The sequence below is a fragment of the Vipera ursinii genome, assembly GCF_947247035.1.
Source record: "Vipera ursinii genome assembly, chromosome: 6".
Classification (NCBI taxonomy): Eukaryota; Metazoa; Chordata; class Lepidosauria; order Squamata; family Viperidae; genus Vipera; species Vipera ursinii.
In genome coordinates this window covers 44126773-44150905 of record NC_139515.1, presented here as the reverse complement: position 1 = coordinate 44150905, position 24133 = coordinate 44126773, and the positions used below count along the sequence as shown (strand labels likewise).

The following is a 24133-nucleotide window of genomic DNA, read 5'->3' as shown; positions in this document are numbered from 1 at the left end:
TAATGAATTGCAAAGAAATTGTATTATATATATTCAACTTTGGCTTGATAATATAAACATTTTTGTTCAGTTGTTTCTTTTTTATTAACAAAGTTCATGTGGAGATTATAAGCTTGTTTAAAATTTAAAAAGCTACACAACCCTTAAGCCCTCTGTCTTGGAACTGGGTTTGTCTGAAACCAATAACACTTAATCCACGTTTCACCCACAAACAGAGCAGACTCCACCCGAGGGTTCCCCTCGCAGCTCTTTCTAGACCCAGAATCTACAGGAAATGCTAGGACTATATTGGAGACCCAGAAAAAAAAGAGAAGAGGCTTTTGACCATGCACAAAGTGCCGCCCCACCCTGTAATATTTCCAGGGACCCGATCTGAGCCTCTACACAGAATTAAGTGCTGCTCCCCCCACCTCCCACCCCCGGTCCTCTCTTACTCACAAGGAGACAGTGTGGTTGGGCAGCAAGGAGGGGTGCAAAGTTCCCACCAATTTGCCTCCGCTGCAGACAACTTTGATGTGCAGCATTTGCCGGCAGGGTCCCTTGGCTGCTCGGCGATGCAGAGACAGCTGTCAACAACCAGATCCGGGCAATTCCTGTTGGCTTTCGAAAGCCAACAGAAGGAGTAGCACAACCCGTGCAGGAGACAGCAGCTGAGTCTGCCAGGTGCAAGTCCGCGAGTCATGCCCCGGGACTAACCATGTGCCGTTCCCCTGTTGGGGGCAGCAGAAGCCAGAAGTCTTTTCCCCAAAGCAGCATGAGCTAAGTGAAGAGGCACCTTCACTAGTGTTTCTGTGGAAGTTGAAAATCTATCAAAAAAAGGTGCTGTTCCGCCGTTCAGTGAGTTTTATGACAAAAAAAGCCCTCTGTGTTTCTGTGCCTTTCAAATTTCATAGATCACTTCATTAGGCAAAATGGAAAGGTTCACAACATTCCAACAGGAAATGCCCAAAGCATGGATCAGATATTTATCACCAGGCCTTAAACAGAAGCTATTTATCAACAAAACTAAAACTAATTAAAGGAAACACTCAAGTTTCCAATTTTTGCTTAATTTTGTTTAAAGATCAAATTGCCTGCCTTTGACTTGGCTTGGTTATATTGTTAAATACAGCTGAATGTACATTCAGCCAATGTACTAAACACTATGCTCTTACAGTAATACAAACTTCAGACCCCTTGCATGCAGGGTCCCCAAATTAACAGCATGTAACATTGAGTCTATCTTTTTTTTTCTAAGTTCATCTCTCTTAAGAAAGGGATTCAAGCGCTGGTCACTCGTGTGCGCCCGCCTTATTGAGAGCAATCCTGCTGCTACACTTTCACTTTCTTCAACTTGGACAGAGCCGAGGCACCCAAGCTGCTGGGTGCCGCTTGAGTGGGGAGAACGTGGAGGGGGAGAAGAGCGGTGAGGTTTTGTGCCAGCCGGCTAGCCAGACAAAGCAGTCTGGCAGCGAAAAGCTAAGGAGGAAAAAAAAAACCAGTCTCATGTAAGATGATTTTCGCTATCAGATTAACTTTCTTGAAAATTTACTTGATGCAAAATGCAGATCCTTCCCATTCTGCATCGAGTTAAACAGACTGGCAGCAAAAAGCTAAGGGGATTGGAGGAAAAAAACCCAGATTATTATTATTATTATTATTATTATTATTATTATTATTATTATTATTATTATTATTATTATTATTATTATTATTTTATTTGTATACCGCCCTTCTCCCGAAGGACTCAGGGTGGTGAACAGGGCAAACATATAAAAGTACAGGAATACAAAAACTAAAAAAGAATTAAACAAGATGCCCAAGTTACAACAGTAGATTAAAATACATTTAAAATAGCAATAAAACCTAAACCCATCCCCCATCAGGCCAGGCTGGCTTGTTCGAACAAATAAGTCTTCAGATCGTGTCGGAAGGAGCGAAGGTCGGGTGCCATCCGGAGCTCAACCGGCAAATGATTCCATAAATCCGGGGCGCCCACAGAGAAGGACCTCCCCCTGGGGGCCACCAGACGACATTCTCTGACCAGTGGCACCCTGAGGAGGCCCTCTCTGTGGGAGTGCACAGGGCGGAGGGAAGTTGACGCCGGCAGCAGGTGATCCCTAAGATCCCACGTAAGGTGGAGGATTTTCGCTGCCAGACTCTTTAACTTCTTTAAAATTTACTTAATGCAGAATGCTGATCATTCCCTTTCTGCATCAAGTTAAAAAGTCTAGCAGCAAAAATCCAACAGCAGGGAAAAAATCCCAGTCTCATGCATGGGGAATTAGCACCACCCACCTCTTCCCGCCTGTGCCTCGGGCCGATGCCACCAGCCGCTTATGCAGGTCCATTAGGTTGCCACCGCTGCCCAGAGCGCCTGGCCTGCCCAGTACAAAGGAGGTGAAACAGCCGGCTAGCAAGCTCGAGTAGAGGTAGTAGAGCACATCCACGCCCAGCAAGCCAAAGGCAACCCCGAGCGGGGAAAGCCGGATCCCCATCGGCGCCATGGCCCCTCAGTCCCAGCCAGGATTGTGTGCCTCCCCCCCATCTCAGCTGGGCCTGGGCGGCCATGATGCTAATGGGGATCTGGCTTTCCCCGCTCAGAGTGGCCTTTTGCCTCCTGGCCCTGGGCATGCTCTACCACCTCTACACAGGGCTTCCTAGCCAACCACTTCGCCTCCTTCAGGCTAGGCAGTTCTGCAGCTCTGGGTGGTGGCCTAATGGACCTGTGCAAGTGGCTGACGGCTGCGGTAGGTACCAAGGTGCATGAGGGAAATGCGCTCCACCCGCAGGCCAAGGGCAAGACACTCGAGGGGGCTGACATGACCAGTGGTGATCAGCTCTCCAAAAAGAGATGGGATGGAGTAGGTGTGTCCAGCAGTCCACATCATGTGCTCCCCAACTTCGTGTGCTGCCGATGCTGCTGCAGCGCTGCTGCTGGAGGGCCGGCCTGGAATTCACAGCGGCCAATGCAGCCCCTGCTAATTCTGTCGGCCCTGGGCAGTGGCAGGGCCAGGGTGGCAGGGGCCAGTCCCTCACCATCTCTGGGGCATCTCTGGGTTGCCAACACTGCTTGCTCCTCACTTCTTGCCCCATCGCTTCCAAACACCACATGCTCGCTACTCTGAGGAACTCTGCTGGGGCGATGGCATGCGGGCCAACAAAGAGGGCTCTCAGTGCCATCTCTGGCACACGTGCCATAGGTTTGCCACCACTACTAGGCGCTTCCTTCTATTGTGAAGTGTCAGCAAATTAGATAGGTGCCAAAACTAACTTGTCAGTGTCAGAAAATAAAAGACTAACTGAACTGAGAGAAGAAATAAATGCCCTGAAAATATGAGTACCGGTAGTATATAAGTAGATACATGCAAAGTATGCCTTTTAGAAAAAAAAATCCCTTTGCTAACTATCTTTTGCACCTCGTAGTGAATAGAGTTGTACAGGCAACAAACCTAAGCATGCAAAGTTGATTTGCAACTATTTGTTTTCACTAAAGTTCACAGATTATATTACAAATTTATTTTGTCAGGCTATACATTTTAAACTGAATAAAAACTAGTTTTAAAAAAAATTAGTGTATTTAGTGTAATGCAATAAATAAGGATTGGATATTTGAAAAGGGTCATTCTGCTGGCATACAGCATCCAATGGTGAAAACTAGATCTTTCTGCTCCTCTACTGCTACAAATCAGTTTCAAAGGATTGGAGGACTTTCCAGAGCAGATCTGAAGCAAGCACAGCCAAAATGAGAGGAAAATCAAACACTGTCCTTTTATATGAGCAGAAGTTTTCTTGCATAATGTTTTTTTTGTGCCATGACTTTTAAAGAATAATCCATCCATAGTGTTATTCTAATTTCTACATTACTGGTATCCCACCTTCTGATGCAACATTGCTGTGGTTCTAGGACATTATTGTTATTTATTGTTAATACTGTGTATATTATAAAATAAGAATAATAAAATAATAAAATCTTATGTTATCTTTCCAAAAACTGTTAAAATCAAGCACTTGCAATAAAATAAAACAAAGCTGATAAACTATTCTAAAACCATAATCAAACAAAAAAAGAAAGCAAATTTTCAGTTCTGTTAATGTCCAACAATACAAATCTCTGCAACACATATAACTGGTTTCTGACTTAGTCTTAATAAATAAAAATTTCTTCTCCCTTTGCTAATTTCCACAAAGCAAATTTCATCCAGCAAAGTTAATATATTAAGACATCCTAAATTGAATTTGCCTGTTATACTGAATTATTTTAATGTAATCAGTACAAAATTGTTGCCTGCTTCCGCAAAACAAAGGATGCAGAAATGTATTTTCCTCTGGATATGTTTTCATCTATCTATATCTCTGGTTCACAAAGGACCTTTAATTATAACAGTATGTGTATTCTTTTACAAGCCAAACAGTTTAAAAACCAGATGATTTTAAATTGTTGTTTGTCTGTCAATCATATTATATATAGGACAGTGATTTTCTTACGTGAAATCCTTTTAATCCTAGCTCTTGTTGTCTGGGATTAGTCTATAATCCTTTTTGTTGTGGTAGCCAAGTATCTAAAACAATATCTAATTGTCTTCCATTATATTCCTTTCAATCCTGTGAGATTATGTGCCACATACCAATGGCAGATGATCTGTGCAGCTAGCCAGTACAAAGTTTCTTAGTGTTGTCATACTTGTATATATCTTTCAGTCTCATTTAAGGGTGTCCTGTTGTAGGTTTGCCAATACATAAAATAACCAACTTGTTCAGAAGAAAAAGGAAATTTAGTGTTTTCCAGATTACAACTTTGCCGTAATATTTTTGAGGGCTATCTGGAGTAAAAGGAATTGAGGAACAAAGAGTGCCAAATTGTGTACTTTTTTTAAAAAATTCCATTTATATCCCGCCCTTCTCCGAAGACTCAGGGCGGCTTACAAGCTTAGCAGTAGCCTTCATTCTATGTATATGCCTGCTTATTAGGGCTTTCACACACCCCCAAGCGGCATTATTACAAAGTCAGCTTAATTGCCCCCAACAATCTGGGTCCTCATTTTACCTACCTGGGAAGGATGGAAGGCTGAGTCAACCTTGAGCCTGGTGGGATGCGAACCTGCACTAATTGCAGGCAGCTGGTGTTACTTAAGGAGGCATTAGCCCACTGCTCCACCAAGGAGCTGCTTGATCTAGCTGCTTGATAAATATGTGGAGTCTATTTATTTACTTATTATTAGTTTGTTTAATAGTGAAATAAACATAAAAAGGAAAATGCAACTTAGACTGCAGTCTCAATTTAAGATATAAAGACTGGATGCGCATTTAGAAGAAAAACCTATGGAACAGCCAGTAAAATAGGAATAAATAAAAATAATAAACAAAGTCCTCTGAGATTCAAGGTAATGTGCAAATCATCGATTGATTATGTCCTATCAAGTCAGTGTTGATTCTTTAAAAAATATGGATTTTCTCCATGACAATCTCTAACATGGTCTTTCAGGCATTTCAATGATTCACCCATTGTCACTGGATTCAAGTAAATCCACCTTCCAGATAGACTTGCTCTTTCTCTCTTTCCATTTTTACCAACAAAATGCCTTCTCCAGAAAGCTGGATTTTCTCTTAATGTGCCCAAAGTAAGATAATTTGAGTTTGGTCATTTGTACTTCAAATTTTGGGTTGATCTGTTTTATGATTCATTTGTTTGGGTTTTTTTTTTGGCTATCCATGTTATTCTCAGGAGCCTTTTCAAACAGTAAAGTTCAAAAGCATCAATGCTGTTTCTATGCAGCTTCTTCAAAACCATACTTTCACTTCTATAAAGTGTTACAGGGAATACCGTTGCCTGCACTATTATTGGGAAACTGCCAGCTGGGCTGGAAGGAGGAGTCATGTAAGGCCCTAGCCTGGAGTAGTTGTGTAGCCACAAGCAACATAAACCTGACCTCCCCCAAGATCCATGATCATTCCCAGGGGAAAGCAAGCCTTGAGATCCTTGTAACATAGGTGGTAGACAGTACCGACTTCAACTGTTCACATGTTCTGGTTGCTTGCATCTCACAACTATTCTATATTTGTAGACACACATCTGAAAATCTTTTGGAAGGTCTTCATGGATGTTCTACCAAGTACTACCTCATATGTATTTCTTGATTGCTTGTTCCCTTACTTTTGATGGTTGATCCCAAAAAGCAGAAGCTATCTACCATTTCAATATCTTCATTATCAGTTCTAAGGTTGGGTTTTGTCATTGTTACCATTAATTTGGTTTTCTTCATATTTAATTTCAGACCATTTTTTTCACTGTGCTGCTCGACTTTTATTACTACAGCTTGCAGGTCGTTTGCATTTTCAGCTATCAATGTTATGTCACCAGTATAGTTCAGGTTATTGATGATTCTTTCTCTAATGTTAAAACCACACTCATCTTCTTCCAATCCAATTTCCCTTAATATTTATTCAGCATATAAATTGAATGAATAAGGGGGAAAATATTGGAAGTTCTAGGAAAATATATCAAACAGTACGAATCATAAACAGGAATGCAGCAAAACAATTAACAAGCCTAGCATATTTTATCTAGGTATAATATATTTTACCATGGAGGAAGAAGGTTCAAAGAATTCCATCTACCCAACCACCTTTTGCATCTTATGGTTCTACTTCATGCATGTACTATTTCATTCTAGGCCACCATTTCTCGACATTCTGAGACTTTTAGGAATTGTAATCACTATGAATTGCACCAGACTGGATATCATTCCACTCATGAAGAGTTGACATCCTACATATTTGATTGCTAGCTCATTCTATCAGCTGTGTTGTGGGAAGGAATGTGGGTGAAAGGCAATGTAAGATGAACCCAATAGCCTGCTCTGATTGCCATCAGTTACCATCAGGAATCTTGTGGGAAGGTTCTTTGAATTTTGTTTCTTTGTTTTTAAATAATATGTATTGTTTGGGTGCAATGGTTGGAAAGATAATTTGGGAGGATTATAATCCTGAACAGCAAAAAATAAATAACTGCAATAAATAAATAAAATATTTACAGTTTCAGCTTTCCATTTTTAATGTTTTGTTCTATTTATTTTTGCTAGGCTGTTCTGAGTGTTCTATCTGGACAGGAATGCAACATATCCATCTAATAAATAAATACACAAAGCAATAGTCTCTTGAAAAACTAAGGATTAATGCTCCAGATATGGCATGTCCATAAATATCTCACCACACAATGTACTGTATCTATTCTATGTGGATTTCTCCTTGATGTTGCCAAAGAACTGTTCATATTTGCAATGGTTAGATGTGTTTTTAAATCAGCTTTAGATAATATGTAACTCTGTGCTCAAAATATCCAACTCTAATTACAGGTTGCTGAGCAACTTATCAACCCATTTGGTGAAGATGATGATGATTTTGAAACAAATTGGTGCATAGATAGGAATCTCCAGGTAACACCCTTTTCCTTCAGCTGATTACTATTTTTTGCTGTCTTGCAAAATCATAAGTTTATGCAATTTCTAGCAAGATACAGCGCAACTGTTGCATCCTGCTTCCACCTTTATAAATATTTAGAGTTCAGTTTTCACATACAGTACTCATTTTGCAAGCTGCTGAAGGTTCCTCACTGTTGGTTCTGTGCTTTTTCCTTTCCATTTCAATTCCTGCTTAGACTACTTTCTTAATTACTATCAGAAGGTCTACAAATGCTGTCTTCTCATATGCAACTGCAACTAATGTTACAGTATGGATCAAGGCATTCAGAATATATTTATTTATTTATTTATTTGATTTGTATACCGCCCTTCTCCCCAAGGACTCAGGGCGGTGAACAGTGACATAAATATCAAAAATGTACAAATACAGAAATTGAAAATAAGTTAAACCCTAATGCCCAAATGCAGAAGATAAGTTGCTGGCTGTGGTCCAGTAGAGTAACATGCAAGGTTGCTGAAACAATAATGGAGTTGTTCAGCAAGAAGTCTGAGCATATCTAGAAATTGAGAAAGAAATATTCCAGCAACGTTCATTTGGTAATATTAGAAAACCATATTTTAAAAAAATATTAAAGAACAATTCCAAATAATGAATTGTCTTGAGTTTTTCTTTTCCTGGGATTTTTAAATTATGCTGGTGGGAGTAGTCGGAGTGCATTAGATTTTGTGACCGTAGAAAGTCTTCTATCAAGATGACATGACATAAGCTGACTCTTTAAGAATATGTGTTAGGTCTTGCAACAAGATCCACCCCTTCTGAGGTTGTCTAATTCTTGTTCTAATTTGATTGATTCTGACTGCAGCAAAGACTACAGCAAGGCTGTCTCACTCAGTTACTGGATATCTAAGATCTAAAAAGCATCCTTTAAGATTTGTTTTCCTTTAAAAAGTTACCACATTTCAAACTCCCCTTTTGGCTCAAAAAAGTACAGTCTGCTGCTTTAAATAAAAATAATATGGTTGTGTTGTGCAGTTCTCTGGAAGATTGTGACTTATATTTGAGATGTTTAAAACTGTGTGGCAGGTGTTCTAATTCTCAATTCTTATAGGTTTCACTATTGGCTGTTGATGAAATGCACATGAATTTACCAAGAATGAAAAAAGATATTTACTGGGATGATTCTTCAGCTCGTCCACCATATACATTAGCAGCTGCAGATTCCTGCATTCCATCTTTCCTTGGATCAACTATTGAAACGGGGTATGCAAATCTGCAATGTCTTATCCTACTTTTCATATCCAAATGTATTATTTATTTATTTATTTTTGGGACTTATATGCCGCCCTATCTCCCGAAGGACTCAGGGCAGCTAACAACAATAAAACACAATAATACAAATGTTAAAAAAGATTAAACTAAGAAGCCCCAATGATAAAATGATAAAATATTAAAAATATTCTACTTAAAAATCCCTATCGTCAGTCCAGGTCAGCCTGATGGAAGAGAAATGTTTTAAGGCCGCGACGAAAGGACCGGAGATCCGGGGCCATCCGGAGCTCAAGGGGAAGTTGATTCCACAGGGCCGGCGCTCCCACAGAGAAGGCCCTCCCTCTGGGGGTCGCCAGCCGACATTGTCTAGCCGACGGCACTTATATCACTAAGAGCCTCTTTTTGTAAATGTTTTAAAAATAAAGTTAGACAGACAGGACCTTTCATTAACTCTCATGTTCTTCACCTAAAATTATATTCCCCCTAACATATTATCATTGAAAGTCTGTTAATAAGGAACATTTTTCAGTAATAAAGGCTATGGAAAAGACTATGAATGCTATGGAATTTTCCATCTCACATGATCTTTAATAACTTTGAAGCATTCTCATAAAAGCTTTTTCCCCCCACCAGTTGAATAAATGTTTTCTTTGACCTACCTAAGAATTATATTTTGGTTGACCTTAGCTTTTAGTGACTTTTTTTAAAAAAATTGTTTAATTATGAGATGTGAACCCTGGTAAGAATAAAAGACAGACAGGAGGTTTTGGCCATTCTTTCTTTCTCAGCCTGGCCTGTTTCAGAGATTTGTTTTGGAGATACGAGGGCAATTCGGAAATAAACCTCCATTTGGTTATCAATGACAGACATTTGCAGATACAGAACTTTTATTATACACATTAGAAAACTACATTACATTACTTTTTGACATAATCGGCATTCAAATTGAGGCACTTGTCATAACGTCTTACAAAGTTTGAAATTCCTTAGTAGTAGTTGCTTGGTGCCAAATCTGGACTATGGCTGGTGGTGATCAAAAACATCCCAATGGAATTGCTTAAAAAGTTCTTGGGTGTGTCTAGCAGTGTGCGGGTGAACATTATCATGAACCAACACCACACCGGAAGTCAGCATTCCCCAACACTTGTTATGGATGGCTCGTCTGAGTTTTTGTAACATTTCACAGTAGAATTCTGAATTGATGGTCAAACCACGCTCCATAAATTTCACTAGCAGTACTCCTTTGGCATCTTCACATTTGGCACCACTTCCGGTGTGGTTTGGTTCACAATAATGCTGACCCGCACACCGCTAGACACACCCAAGAACTTTTGAAGAAGTTCCATTGAGATGTTTTTGAACATCCCCCCCATAGCCCAAATTTGGTGCCAAGCGACTACTACTAAGGAATTTCAGACGTTATGACAAGTGCCTCAATTTGAATGGCGATTATGTCAAAAAGTAATCTAATGTTGTAGTTTTCTAATGTACATAATAAAAGTTCTATGTCTGTGAGTGTCTGTCATTGATAACCAAACAAAGGTTTATTTCCGAATTGCCCTCGTAAAATGGATGGGCCTATCCTTCACTCACCTGGAGGAAGAGTGGACAGATTAGACAAATTCAAACATTTCTTTTTGACTTACCAGAACTCACTGATTAAAACCATGAACAGCATTTAAACAGATAATTCTAAATCAATGGAACACTTCAGTGCTATTTGGAATTCTTAGGTGAAATCCAACAGGCTCTCCTCAACATTTTAGAAAGATATATAAGGGAGGATTTGGAATCCAAATTTAATTAATCAAGCTGGAAATGCATGTCATAAAATTCTCTCTAAATTTACTTTCAGTCATCAAGAATTGACTATAAAATAATTCATAAATTCATATAATATGGGTGTTGTCCAAATATGTGGATTTCATCTAGAATTCGCCAGCATATAATTATTATTGAGAAAGTCAGGCATTAAAGTTCACATGGTTGGAAGAAATGCAACTGGGTTAAGCTGTTCAGTATTTTTGGGGGGGAGGGATATTGAATATGAACATGATTTTTTTTCTCCCTGAAAAAAATATTCACATAATCCCAGGCTTTGATTTTAAGGACACGTTTTTGTTGGTTCACTTTTTTGCTTTGTATTTTTTTTTTATTCTGATGTTTCATTGAATAAAAACTGATAAAATCTTTTACAGAGAAAAATGAGATATGTATAATATTTAATAAAATAACGGCATAGCCCATACAGCAATGGGCTGGCCTAGAAACCAGTCAATCTGCTAGCCCAACTCACCTCACAGGGTTGTTGTTGTGGGAAAAACTAGGAGGAAAGATTATTGGGTACGTTCACTGCTTTGAGTCATATATTTAAAAGCTGGGAATAATAACAATAAAAATAATAATAATAAAATAATTGGTTGATTGCAGATCTAATAATATGACTACAGTATTTAAACTATTTTTTGTATTTATACCACTACTTAAGGAATTGTTTGTAATAACAGATAAAATTCAAATAGGATCTGCAAAAAGTTGCAAGAGATAGTGCTTGTGTTTTGTTTAGTAGTCAACCATCCATGCCTCTTCAGAGAAAATCCACTGCATTCCCTTTTCTGTCTCCCCACTAAGGAATTATCATTCAGTCTACTCAAGCTTTATTGAGATTGTTTGAGGATTAAAGGTTCTATTTGTCCATGTAAAGTTTTTCCTTTGTCAATGGTAAAGTGACATTCCTTTGTCAATTACAAATACACTTTCCATTTTATAGATGGTTTTGTGTTGCAGTTTGCTCTTAATACATAAAATAAATGTTGCGCATTTTTCCTTGCAGCCTGGCAGACAGTCAGTTCTTCCATACAGATAACTGGCTCCGGGATGATGATAGACCTAGAAGGCAGCATTCGATGCTGCGAAGAGTGAAGCGCTTTCTGAGCGTCCGAGAAGTCTCCCCTTCCCCCAGCAGGAGGACCTACCAACGACAGTCCAGTGAAAGCTCAGTTTTTTTCCCATCACATGAAATGCATCATATTGATAAACTTCTGGAAATGCACTCTAGAGGGAGACACTTCCCTTTAAATGACAGGAAAACACCCAACTGGTCTGATAAGGATGGAAAGATGCACGGAAGTACGGATCTTAGTGTTATTCGAGAAAGCAGCAAGAATGATACTCTAGAGACTTCCTATCAATCCAAAGTGGATGAGAGAATTAGCAAAATAGACTCGCCAACTGTCAAAACTGAGAGCAAAGAAACCAGAGTGGACTCAGACATGTATAAGGTCCCCCACGTCATGGCAGGAAAAGATTTGGACAATCAAAGTGAGTCAGAGACAGATTCTGAAGGAATTGTACTGACCCATTGTGGAATATCCAATAGTAATGCAGATTTGTTGGTAACACCTTCAGAAAGAGAACCTCTTCGTATGGAATGCAAGCGACAGGATTCATCTTTGGGTATGCCGAAAGGAACTAAATCACACTCATCTCAAACATCAGATGTCAGTATGGCAGATAATCAAAGATGGAGATTTCCAGATGTTCTTGCTCAACATGAAGTACTCAATGCCAAAGAAGTGGCAAATTCCTCTGGAAAAAGCAACTTGAGTCCAGATAGCACACCTACATCTAGTCCTATTTCTCCAAATACATTTGACATATGTTACTTATTAGAGCAACCAGATACTAAAGAAACCAATATTCTTCATATAGCTGAGTTTAACAATGACTCCACTAAAGATCATCTTTGACAAATAGACTGCTATGGACTCATAGTTTTGTTATAAACTTCTGGCGTACAGAATGTTAATTTCCCTTGGAGAAACAAAGCTTTGCAGCCTGCATAATGTCTAACCTACTACGTATTTTTAGTACTTTGATAAAAACAATTTTAAAATGGTTGAACCTACCTTTATTTTTTAGACAGATGTAAATGCAAACTGAATAAGATTAAGAAACAGTGAAGTAAATATCAAAAGGAGTAGGAGAGAGAGAGGATAATCAAACTTCAAGAAAGTGGCATTCTATATCTTTGTAACAGCCTAATTCATTTGTCAGTAAATTCTGAGTATTTAACAGTGAAGATTATCTCTAAAACTCATCCCTGGCCGATGTTGCTTAAATAAAGGAAAACTTTTTCAGGCATGACAACTTGCATTTTGACTTCTATGTAAGCAAAGATTTTCACAACAGGTGCCTGAAATGATCTGAACTGCAGAAACAAATCATGATAATAAAAATTATAAGGTTCTCTCAAGACAGGTATGAAATTGACAGTCATTTCTACTGATGTATAAAAATAAGACTAAGAACTAGAGTCTTTGTAATGGTATATGACCAGATGACAGATGGGAGAAAGCGTACAGAATTCATACCCTTTCTTGGCTGAAGCTTTTCTTCTCCTACATAAAGATATTTTGGCCTTCCTTTTCTTAGGAAAAAGCGATTTGCATGTTTACATTCCTTGCACGGCTGCTCTGAAAAACTCCTGTAGAATATTCTTCTACTTATAAAACTCTTGTGATTAAAGTTCTTCTATTTCTCTCTCCTTAATATGAAAAGACTGAAAAAGGTAGCAATGACTTTTTTAAAATCTTGGCATACTGCCAAAATATCAATAAAATTGTTGCTTTTAGGAGAATATTCTGTAGTTTTAATGACATCTTGAAGAAATTCATGTCATAACTTCATTTATTTTTTTGTATTGAAGGGTGGGGTGTAAGATGGGCATTTAATGAGAGAAAAGCATGAAGAAAAGTTCACTATTAGCTTCAGGGCCCCCATCAGACAAAATGGTTTCATTCACCTGGCTCCTTTGGAACAGAATCCACAATTTAGTGCTAAGCAGCACTTCAGTTTTCCAGCAGGTGAAAACAAAACAGTCAAATTAACTTGAAATAGAATGACTCGGAAGATTATTTGCTTGGTCAACTTTATTTATACATCTGAAAGTCCAAAGCAGATTGAACAAAAGGAGATTAAGGAGAAATGATAGCTCTGAACACATCTGGTTTATGAAAAATAAATGTTAGTGAGCAGTATTCATATGGAGAGATGATATTTGAAAGTGGCTGTATTGGGTGGTAGACTTAAATAACTTGCCTATCTTCATGGCAGACGAGTGGAATCTTATCCAGCCACAGACCCAGCTAACTAATTATACCAATGCCTGAGTCTACAGTGGGGAAACGCCTCTTCCCTCTGCTGAAGATCTGCCTTCTTCGTCAGCAATGAGCTGGGAATTGGAAAAGAATCTAGCAAATAGGTGAAGAATCTCCATGGGCCAAATCAGGCCTGTCAGACAATTTTTCTTTTCTTGAGGGTGGGGAACTATGGCCCTTTTATGACTTGTGGACTTCAACTCACAGAATTCCTGAGCCAGCCATTGTTCCCCACCTCTACGTCAACTGTAATAATAATAATAATAATAATAATAATAATAATAACCAGTAGTAATAATTAGCAGAATAACAACATTTTTTGCCTTAGAACAAAAGTTTGTTTCAGTGAGGTCTTTTCTGACTTAGGATTGAAAACTATGACTGCTGTCCTTTGCAAAAATTAACGTACATCATGATCCAAGTAAATGTAAATTAGCTAAGCCAAATGGCTCAGTTCTATGATTTTTGAAGACTTTATTCAGCTATTTCTAATATGGCTATATAACAGGCATTGAGGTTTCAATCATAAATAGATCTCCAGTCAGGCATCCTGTTAGTCCTACCACATCTGACAGTCAATAGGTTGGAAAAAGTTGCTACACCTCAGAAAGATCAGAATCAAGCTGTAAAAGTGGTCTCCAGATAGTTAAATCCTTTTACACCTTCTACCCCTTCTCTCTCCACATATTTAAAGCAATTCTTGTTCATTGTGCGAAAGGCAAAATTGTCAGTATTATCTCTACCTAGGCTGCTTTACTATTCCTGTTGATTTCTTCTCCTTCCTTTACCAGCTGATTTAGCAAAGCCAACTCTATCATGTCCACGATCAAAAACAGTGTAAAAAGCTGACATAAATACATCTCCTAGAATCCACAATGGTCCTGTATTAGAGATGATATCCAACGATTGGAAACCACTGTAACAAAAGGTCTCATCTCCGCTGTTTTCCTGCCAAAGAGAAACAAATATTGCCATTGGGTACCATGTGCTGGACCTGAAATAGGGGGCTATGGTGATGAGAAAGTTTGCTGGGCCCTTTAATTAAATGCTGTGAAATTATTGAGATAGAGTAGTTATTGTGTAGTGGGTTCTGGACCACATGGCAAGAAAGGAACAGATGAGTACCGCATGTCAGCTCTTTATTAGTGGTAGGTGCGTACTAACAAAGGGGGTTACCTGGACCCCTTATATACCTAGCCAGGTATCACTCTGGCTAATCCATCCATCCATATCTCCCGCAGAAAACCCTTCAGCCAATCCGGCCTCAGCACAGCGCCACCTGTTGGTACCTGCAGAGCTGCTGCTCCCACCCAAACATAACAGTAGTCACAGGGAGAGCCGATACTGCATGTCTTTTAATTTATGCTTACCTTGTAGGATTGGGGATATTAGAATGCAAATTATCTATAAGTTTGCATTTTTGAACCAATACATGTAGTAAAATTTATTTATATTCAAAATTCATCTTTTCCGATTTTAAAATCTAGGCCATCAACAATTTTGAAAACTTGTTCATGTTAATTCAACATTTGTACAATATGCATATGAATTCCTTCCTTCTTTCCTTCCTTTTTCTTCTGTCTGTCTCTCTGTCTTTTGCTCTGCCTTTAAATTAGCCTTGACTCCTGGTGATTGCCTGGACTATTCCCTGCAGTTTTCTTGGCAAGGTTTTCAGAAGTGGTTTGCTATTGTCTCCATCCTAGGGCTGAGAGAGAATACTGGCCCCAGGCACCCAGCTACGGTAGTTTTATTATTAAGATAGGACTGGAACTCAATCTTAGAACACTATGCAAAACTGCAAAAAAAAGTTATAAAAATATCCACTGAAACCTGTACTTATATATTTTGTTGCATTTTTATGTAAAAAGGAAATAAAAGAAACCAAACTCAATAAATCAAAATTGATGTTTTCACAAAAATGAGAATATGACATTAACAAATTCATCCAATCCTATAAATCATTCTAATTATCCTTTCCCCAATCTTATTACATATACTTAACAAGCTAAGCCAAAGATGGATGCAAACTCTCATCCACACTGGAGTTCAGATGCAGCTAGAAATAACATACATTAGATGAATAACATTCACCACCAGACATCTCTGAAAGTGGAAGTTATTCACCAGTGGAATATTATAAATTGACAGGCACTCCCTTGAATCAAAACTCTTAGTTGCCATTTTATTTAAGAGCCTTGGTGGAGCAGTGGGCTAATGCCTCCTTAAGTAACACCAGCTGCCTGCAATTAGTACAGGTTCGCATCCCACCAGGCTCAAGGTTGACTCAGCCTTCCATCCTTCCGAGGTAGGTAAAATGAGGACCCAGATTGTTGGGGGCAATTAAGCTGACTTTGTAATAATGCCGCTGGTGTGTGTGTGAAAGCCCTAATAAGCAGGCATATACATAGAATGAAGGCTACTGCTAAGCTTGTAAGCCGCCCTGAGTCTTCGGAGAAGGGCGGGATATAAATAGAATTAAAATAAAATAAAATAAAAATATTTATACACTACTAAAAATCTTTTTATCGTTACCATTAACGGGGTGAAATGGTGCATCATTGGGCAACAGTTTTTGAACCATGTTATCTCAAATGGCTTAACCTACAGAATGTGTCCAAAGTCTAGAACCCATTACTCCTAAGAGAATGAAATTTGAGAAACTTTTAGCTGTTTACGTTTTGCTGGCAACTACTGTTCTGTGGTCACATGATTTTCAACATTTCTGACAGTTTCCCAGCCAAGCTCTCAACTCTTGATCCCTCACCCACCAAACAGCAGCCTCTTACCTGCTTGATGGGATGGGATGGGATGGGATGGGATGGGATGGGAAGGGAAGGGAAGGGAAGGGAAGGGAAGGGAAGGGAAGGGAAGGGAAGGGAAGGGAAGGGAAGGGAAGGGAAGATTTTTAATGCTGCCTGCCAGTTTCCTTGCCACCCAATGGTGCATGAGTTTTCTAGTATAGTCTATATTGCTGTTGCTTAGAATCTCAGGCAAACTAAATCCTAAGGCTGGAGTGAGTGATCTGAAATCTCATGGTTGCATTCAGTCCACACTGTAATTCTCTCCCTTTTTTTAATCCTTTAAAGTCAGCCTTGACTCCTGGCAACTACCTGCACAAACCCCTGAAGGTTTTTTGGCACAGTTTTTCAGAAGTGATTTGCATTTTCTGCTTCCTAGGGCTGAGACAGTGCAACTGGCCCAAGGTCAACTAACTTGCTGTGTACCTAAGGTGGGACTAGAACTCATGGCCTCCCATTTTTTAGCCTGATGCCTCCCTCTTACCACAGTTGCCAAACTCAGTGGCCTGATTTACCCATTTAAACATTAACAAATAAGTCCTGAAGTATACTTGAGTTTAAAATTGTTATTGTTATTCTTGTTGATAATAATAATAATAATAATAGCCCCCAGAGAAGCACTACCTTGACATGATTCTGGGGCTTGTGTGCTCTGAGGAAGATGAGAGCTACGCCAGAGGTTCAACCATACTCATCAGGTCTCATCAGAGGAGTCAGACAAAGAGTGTCTCTCCCATAAAAAATATGGTGAGATGTAAATTTAAGAAAGCCATACTGGCTCAGCTGTCACCTGGATTAACAAGGCCTGCACTAGATGTTGGAGTTCCTGGATATCTGGTGAAAAATGGACTACAAGACACAGGAGTGTTGGCTGAGCCACCAGGAGCAGCAGCTGCAGAACTACTGGAAGAAAAGGTGTTTACCCATCACAAATACACAGTGATTGAACACAGAGAAATAATGATCTGTTATTACAGATCAAGTCCAACAAGAAGAGGATATTTGAAATGAATCCACCAGTTCTGGAAAGAACAACATCCAGAATCAAAAATAACAGAACAGAGGTTAGCAGATCAACATTGATTTATAATATGAAATAAAGTATTCACAGAAGCAGAATTGGAAGAACTGCAAAGATTTACCCAGGACAAAGAAATCAAAGCCTTGCCAGAAGTAACTCAGAATGTAGAGGCAAACCAGGGGGAGTTGGCAGTAGAGAAATCCAGCAGAAAAATACAACTCTTTTCATTTGGAAACCAGATACCTCTGCCTCAGGAAGACCAAAGCCCTCTAATTAAAGAAATAAAAGAATTGAAATAAAAATAATTCAGCATTTAGAACAGCACAAAAATATCAGAATAAGGCTGCCTGCATTGAAGCTTGTTCCAAAGAAACAGCTAGTACAAGTGTTAAAAGATGCAAACACTGTAATATCAAGTATAAGCACCAACTCACTGCAAGAAACAAACCAACTAATGTACAGCACAGCTGCAGTTATAACTGAATATCTGGGATACAAAATCAACAAAGAAGAAAGAAAGCCAAACAATGCACCACAAAAATGGAAGATTAGACTGGAAAATAAGCAAGTTGTGATCAGACACAAGCAAGCTAGAACAGATGGAAGAACAAGAAGACCAAAGAATACCTAATCAAGAAATCCCACTTAGAAACAAGGAAGATCAAAGAAGCACTGGAAATAATAAAGCAGCAAATAACAGCTATAGCCAGGAAAATCAGTTGATATGAAGCTCAAATTGCAAATTATAGGCAGACCCTCCAATTTCAATCCAATCAGAATTGTTGCTACCAATCCATCAATGGATCAGTCAGTACCTGACAAGAAAGAAACAGTGCAGTTCTGGGTGCAGATATGGTATAACTCAAAAAAATACAACAAAGACACAGCTTGGTTAAAAGAGGTTGATGCAAATAAAAAAGTTGAAATGACAAAACTAGTAATGACAGCAGAAATGGTAGAAAAAAGAGCAAGGAAGATAAAAAAATTGGTCAGTACCAGGTGAAGATGAACTGCATGGGTTTTGGGTTGAAACTTCCAACTGGTGTATACCCACTCATTACCAAGCAGTTCAACAATATACTACAAGGAGGAGAAATTGAAAAGTGGCTAACAACTGGGAAAACCTACCTAATAATGAAAAATCCAGCAAAAGGGGAAACACTAGGCAACTAAAGGCCAATTACCTGCTTACCAATAACTTTCAAATTGTTAACTGGTGTGGTAGCTGATGCAATCCAACAACATCTAGTTGAAAACAATCTCTTTCCAGCTAAGCAGAAAGGAAACCACTCCAACAGCAGAGGAACAAAAGATCAACTCCTAATTGACAAAATGATCTTGGAAAACTGCAAGAGAAGGAAGACCAACCTGAATGTAGCATGGATTGACTACAAAAAGGTATTCGACTCTCTGCCACATGATGGATAATCAAGTGCCTAGAAATAACAGGAGTCAGTAGAAACATCAGAAAGTTTGTGCAAAGATCGATGGCACAATGAAAGACACAGTTGCAGGTCAATGGTGAAAGACTGAGAGAGGTTAATATCAAGAGAAGTATATTTCAAGGAGAATCACTATCACCACTACTATTTGTTATTGCACTGTTTCCTCTGTCAACAATACTGAATAACTCAGGCCATGGATATCAAACATCAAAAACATCTGCCAGACTATCCCACCTCCTTTACATGAATGATCTGAAGCTATATGGAAAAACATCATCTGAAATAGAATCGCTGAACACTGTCCATATATATAGCCAAGATATTGCAATGGAGTTTGGCTTGGACAAATGTGCCACACTTACTCTCAAACAAGGAAAAATAGTGAAAACTGAAGGAATAAAGATTCCCCACGAAAATAACATTAAGAGTCTAGATGAGGAAGATTACTACAAATACTTGGGTATCCTTCGAGCTGACAACATCAAGCACACTGAAGTCAAGAAAAAGATTAGAGGTGAATACATCAAGAGATTGATGTATTGAACACATATTGAAAGTGAGGGTCTTTCCACTGTGGTCCTCAGTCCCCAGAAATGTTAAATATAACCATGTGTTGCCAAGAGGTAGCCTACCTTGTAAAGCCTACCTCTATCAGCTAGAGTAGTCAAAATGTGACTCTCCAGATGTTCCCAATGGCCATGTTGGCTCAAGATGCTTAGGATTATGGTTCAGCAGTATCTGGAGAAGAGTCACCATTTGCTCTTTTCTACCTCTCCTGGGAGCCAATTGAGGTACACCAGGCCCATTAAAACTCTTGCAGCCAAGCCAACCTCTTACTATGGATACCTGCTTTGGGATTACTATCACATCAGTATGATCTAATTTTACTAATCTAATCTAATCTAATCTAATCTTGTCTCTTCATTTGGTTTCTTCTATCCTCTTCTGTTTGATCTGAATTCTGGATACAACTATGTATCTGGTCATTTTGCCTGTCCCCTGCACTGAATCTGAGCTGAACTAATGCCTAACTACTGCATTGTTTCATGAAAGACCAGCTTGACTTCATTATTAATCTATAATTACATATGAATAGAACAGATTAATGGAAATCCTGCTCCTCAAGCCTTGGGGCAATTGGACTAGACAGCTGGAGCATGAGGCCTCTTCTTTAGACTGAGGGCAAAGGGATCCATTTGCTCCAAATATTACCATCACCTACCCAAGGATGGTTACCTCCAGATACATTAAGTTTATCCTGTGTACAGTCTTATCACAAATGAAAACAGTTATTTGCTGAAGGAGAAAATAATCCTAAAGCAAAAATATTGATTGCAAACAGGAACTGTATGTAGAAGATAAGGATCAATAAATATTAAAAAGTTCTTTGAGCTGATTTCTAAACCCTTCCAAAATAATATTCTGTGTCAAACATCATGAGTATGAAAATCTGCACTTATGCCTTTTATGTGCTGCTAGAAAATGTGTATTTATTGATTTGATTTATTATATGACATATACATGGACTAGCAATATATTAATATTTTGGCTAGATTAATAGAATCCAATAAAATATGTGTGAAAAAAGATCCATGTCTAAAACATCTAAGCACAGCATTATTTATATTAAAAATCATTATTAAGTGATCATGAGGTGACCATTATTAAAGATTGGATACGTACCTTAATTGTATATTGCTTTGGTGTTAATTTGAATTCTTTCTGCCCAATGGTAAAGCTTATTGAGGGCAGACTGGAAAGTCTTCTGCAGTCCACAAGGAACTGTAACACAAATCAAAGCATTCCTTCATCTATAATTTTTGGTCATCATTTATACTAACTTGTTTCTGATAATTCCTGACATCTAATCATCCACTGCATTTGACTATGGAAGTTTCATGTTTAACAATTAAATATAACAATAAATGCTAGATCTGTCTTCCACAGTATAAGCCGAAGAACTGATATAGTGACTTACTAATAGCAGCATGAGGAGATAATGGAACTAGTAAACAGGTAATATTTTCTCATAAGGACGTAATCTCCCAAACTGCTTTCCCCCTGGTACAGGTAGGTGTACAACATCCAATCTGATGAGCACAAGAAGTGATAGGGTTGGATAAATCTACCCTACATTCTTTGACAAGAAGCTAAAGATGCTGTTGGCATAAAGTTAACTGGGCATAAATAACAGAGAATGGGCCAAGGAAGAAATAGGGCAATACAAATCTTGGAAAGAGTGCCTAATGAACAAAGGGGAATTTCTTGAATCATTAAAATATTCACATTGTTTGCAAGATTGATGTACTTTTGACACTTATAAATTGTCAAAAGAGGTAATTTGCACTGTATGGGCCTGTGTGCTGAACAATTTCTTTTAAAACTGTTTAAAAGGCCGTGTAACCTTTAAAAAGATGTCACTGTTTTAATTACTCAAAACAAGGCCCTACATATAAATTGTGAAACACCATTCTTGGAGTGGGCACAGCTGCCCACTAGTCATATGTTGGATATCAGCGGCAGCACTAATAAAATCAAGCGTTATTATCAAACCGGTCAAAGGGAACAATCAATATAGGTGATGAGGTGTGTCAATTATGATTTAAGTGGAACAGTTTTAAGAGGGGAGTGAGTTCATAACTATACAGTGAAGTTCATAACTTGAGCAGTTCTTTTTCTCCTACAAAGTTGGTGAATGTGTAAAAGATATTTAAAATGTTGGTTGTGAAACTTACACAAATGCACTACATTAGATTCAATCACCCCAGTCATGAAAAGACTTCCCAGCTGCATCTAAATAGTTACAGTCTTCAAGTATAGCAGTATCTCACAACTTACAATGATATAAGGACAACATATGGCAGCAAAAGGTCATCAAAACATTTCAAAAGAATTCCACATGAATTAGGTCAGCTTAAACAGAAACAATAATAATTATGGCTTCCGGTCAAGAAAATTATTCAGTATTTTCAAAAGAATGTTGGCTTTTAAACCAGCAGTTCTTGTATTATCACTTGTTATAAATATTACACATTTTTCTCATGACTTTCATAAAATCAGTCTACCCATTCTTTAACCAGCATTAAATTATGCTGGTATAAGATTTCACCTGTAACAACTTATATCCTACCACAGGAGAAATGCCTCCTAAATGGTGGTGTCCTTATTTACCACAAGGAAAAGGAAAAGAAGCCATGGATTGTCTCCCACCCCTTCTACCAAATGTCACCAGCTAGTGGGAAAATATCCAGACTTTTCACAAACTCTGTTGGAAGCTAATTCTTGACCTTCCAGCATTTATCAGCAAGTCTGAAAAACAGGTTAAACAGTAAAGAGGAGATCCTGCTTCACTGCATGAAAAAAAAAATAGCTGAAAGAAGCTGAGGAAGGTCAAGAATTAGCTTCCAGTAGAGTTTGTGCAAAGCCCGGAATTACTTTTGACAGATGCTCATTTGCTTCCCAGCCTTTATTTCAGGGGTGTCAAACTTGCAACGTCAGACGACGTGTCACAACATATTGCAACCTTTTTTGCCATTGCTGGCAATGGGTGGGCACAGCTTCGCTATGGTGCATCCAGCACGCGGGCTGGCAGTTTGACACCCCTGCTTTATTTTATTCCTCCTGAAGACAGGTTCACCACCTTTTTAAAAGGACATGAACTTGTGTTCAAAAGTAGCCAAATTAACAGCTGACCGATGGGGAGGGGCTGCTCAAAATTCACTCTCACTTTGCCTTGCAATTTCCCCTTTCATATTTTTTTTTAATCCCATTTATATCCCGCCCTTCTCCGAAGACTCAGGGCGGCTTACAATTTAAGCACAAACCAATGTGCTTAGCAATAGCCTTCATTCTATGTATATGCCTGCTTATTAGGGCTTTCACACACACCCCAAGCGGCATTATTACAAAGTCAGCTTATTGCCCCCAACAATCTGGGTCCTCATTTTACCTACCTCGGAAGGATGGAAGGCTGAGTCAACCTTGAGCCTGGTGGGATGCGAACCTGCACTAATTGCAGGCAGCTGGTGTTACTTAGGGAGGCATTAGCCCACTGCTCCACCAAGGCTCCTAACAATTATTTCTTAATTGTTAAGTCAGGCTACTACGTTTAGCACTCTTCTGAAAAAATGATTAGAGCCATGTTTAAAAGCAGCCAAACCATGACAGGCCCCTGGTAAGACCTGTGCCATGAAGCAACAGCTAGCCTTTTTCTCACTAACCCTTTAATTCATTCCTCATTTTCATCAATGGTCTGCTGCTCCTTGAGTCAATCAGATCCCCAAATTGATGGATTGGATCAGATATGTGATCGATAAAAGGAAGAGCCTGGTTTGATTGTTATGGGTTGTCTTGCTGCCCAGTGAAAGAAAAGCACCCAGTGTTTGGGTGGAAGAATCCAGATGAACAAAGAAATATCATCAAGTGGTCATCCAAATATTTGCAGCCCAGACCTGATAGCCGTAGAATAAAAAAAGCTGACCAGTTCATCTGACCATCTTCCATTCAGTACCTTTCCTGTTTTCATTCTCCTATACCAGTATCCACTGTAGAATAACATTTGCTCCAAATAAAGCAGACAAACCCTAAATAAACAAAATGACAAATTCTCTCTTTAAAAATTCAGCCTCTTCCATTTCCAACAACTTCTATGTCGGTTTCCAGATATATTAAATATAGACATAGTGGATAAAAGGATTATAACAAAACTTCATTGTTAGTTTTACATTTCAGCAAAACCAATCTTTACTTATGCTTTAGTGTATCTCTTATTTTGAGACGTCTTCTCTCTCTTAATATATTTGTGTCACCATGATATCAACAATTTTTATCGTTTCCAGCCCAGAATTTTATTTACCTCTCCAAAAGAACTGGGGACAGCTCCAATTTTTGCTTGTAGTTTTTTAATATCTATTAATGGACCGGCAATAAGAGAGGTTCCTGAATCTACAATAGCTTCACAACCATTTTTACATGCTGCGATCTGTCCCTGGATTTTCACACTGCATTATTGCATGTGGAAAGCATAAAGGGATGGGGGAG

General features: G+C 38.7%; 1 protein-coding gene across 1 annotated transcript in view; it reads left to right on the top strand.

Moving 5' to 3' along the window:
* BEST3 (bestrophin 3) overlaps positions 1-12543 on the top strand; it is a 30357-nt gene extending 17814 nt beyond the window's left edge. The window contains exons 8-10 of the mRNA XM_083365113.1: positions 7335-7415; positions 8510-8661; positions 11504-12543. Of these exons, the coding sequence (XP_083221239.1) occupies positions 7335-7415; positions 8510-8661; positions 11504-12419 (1149 nt within the window). The 3' untranslated portion in view covers positions 12420-12543. The remainder of the gene's footprint in view (positions 1-7334; positions 7416-8509; positions 8662-11503) is intronic.
* Positions 12544-24133: the final 11590 nt, after the last annotated feature.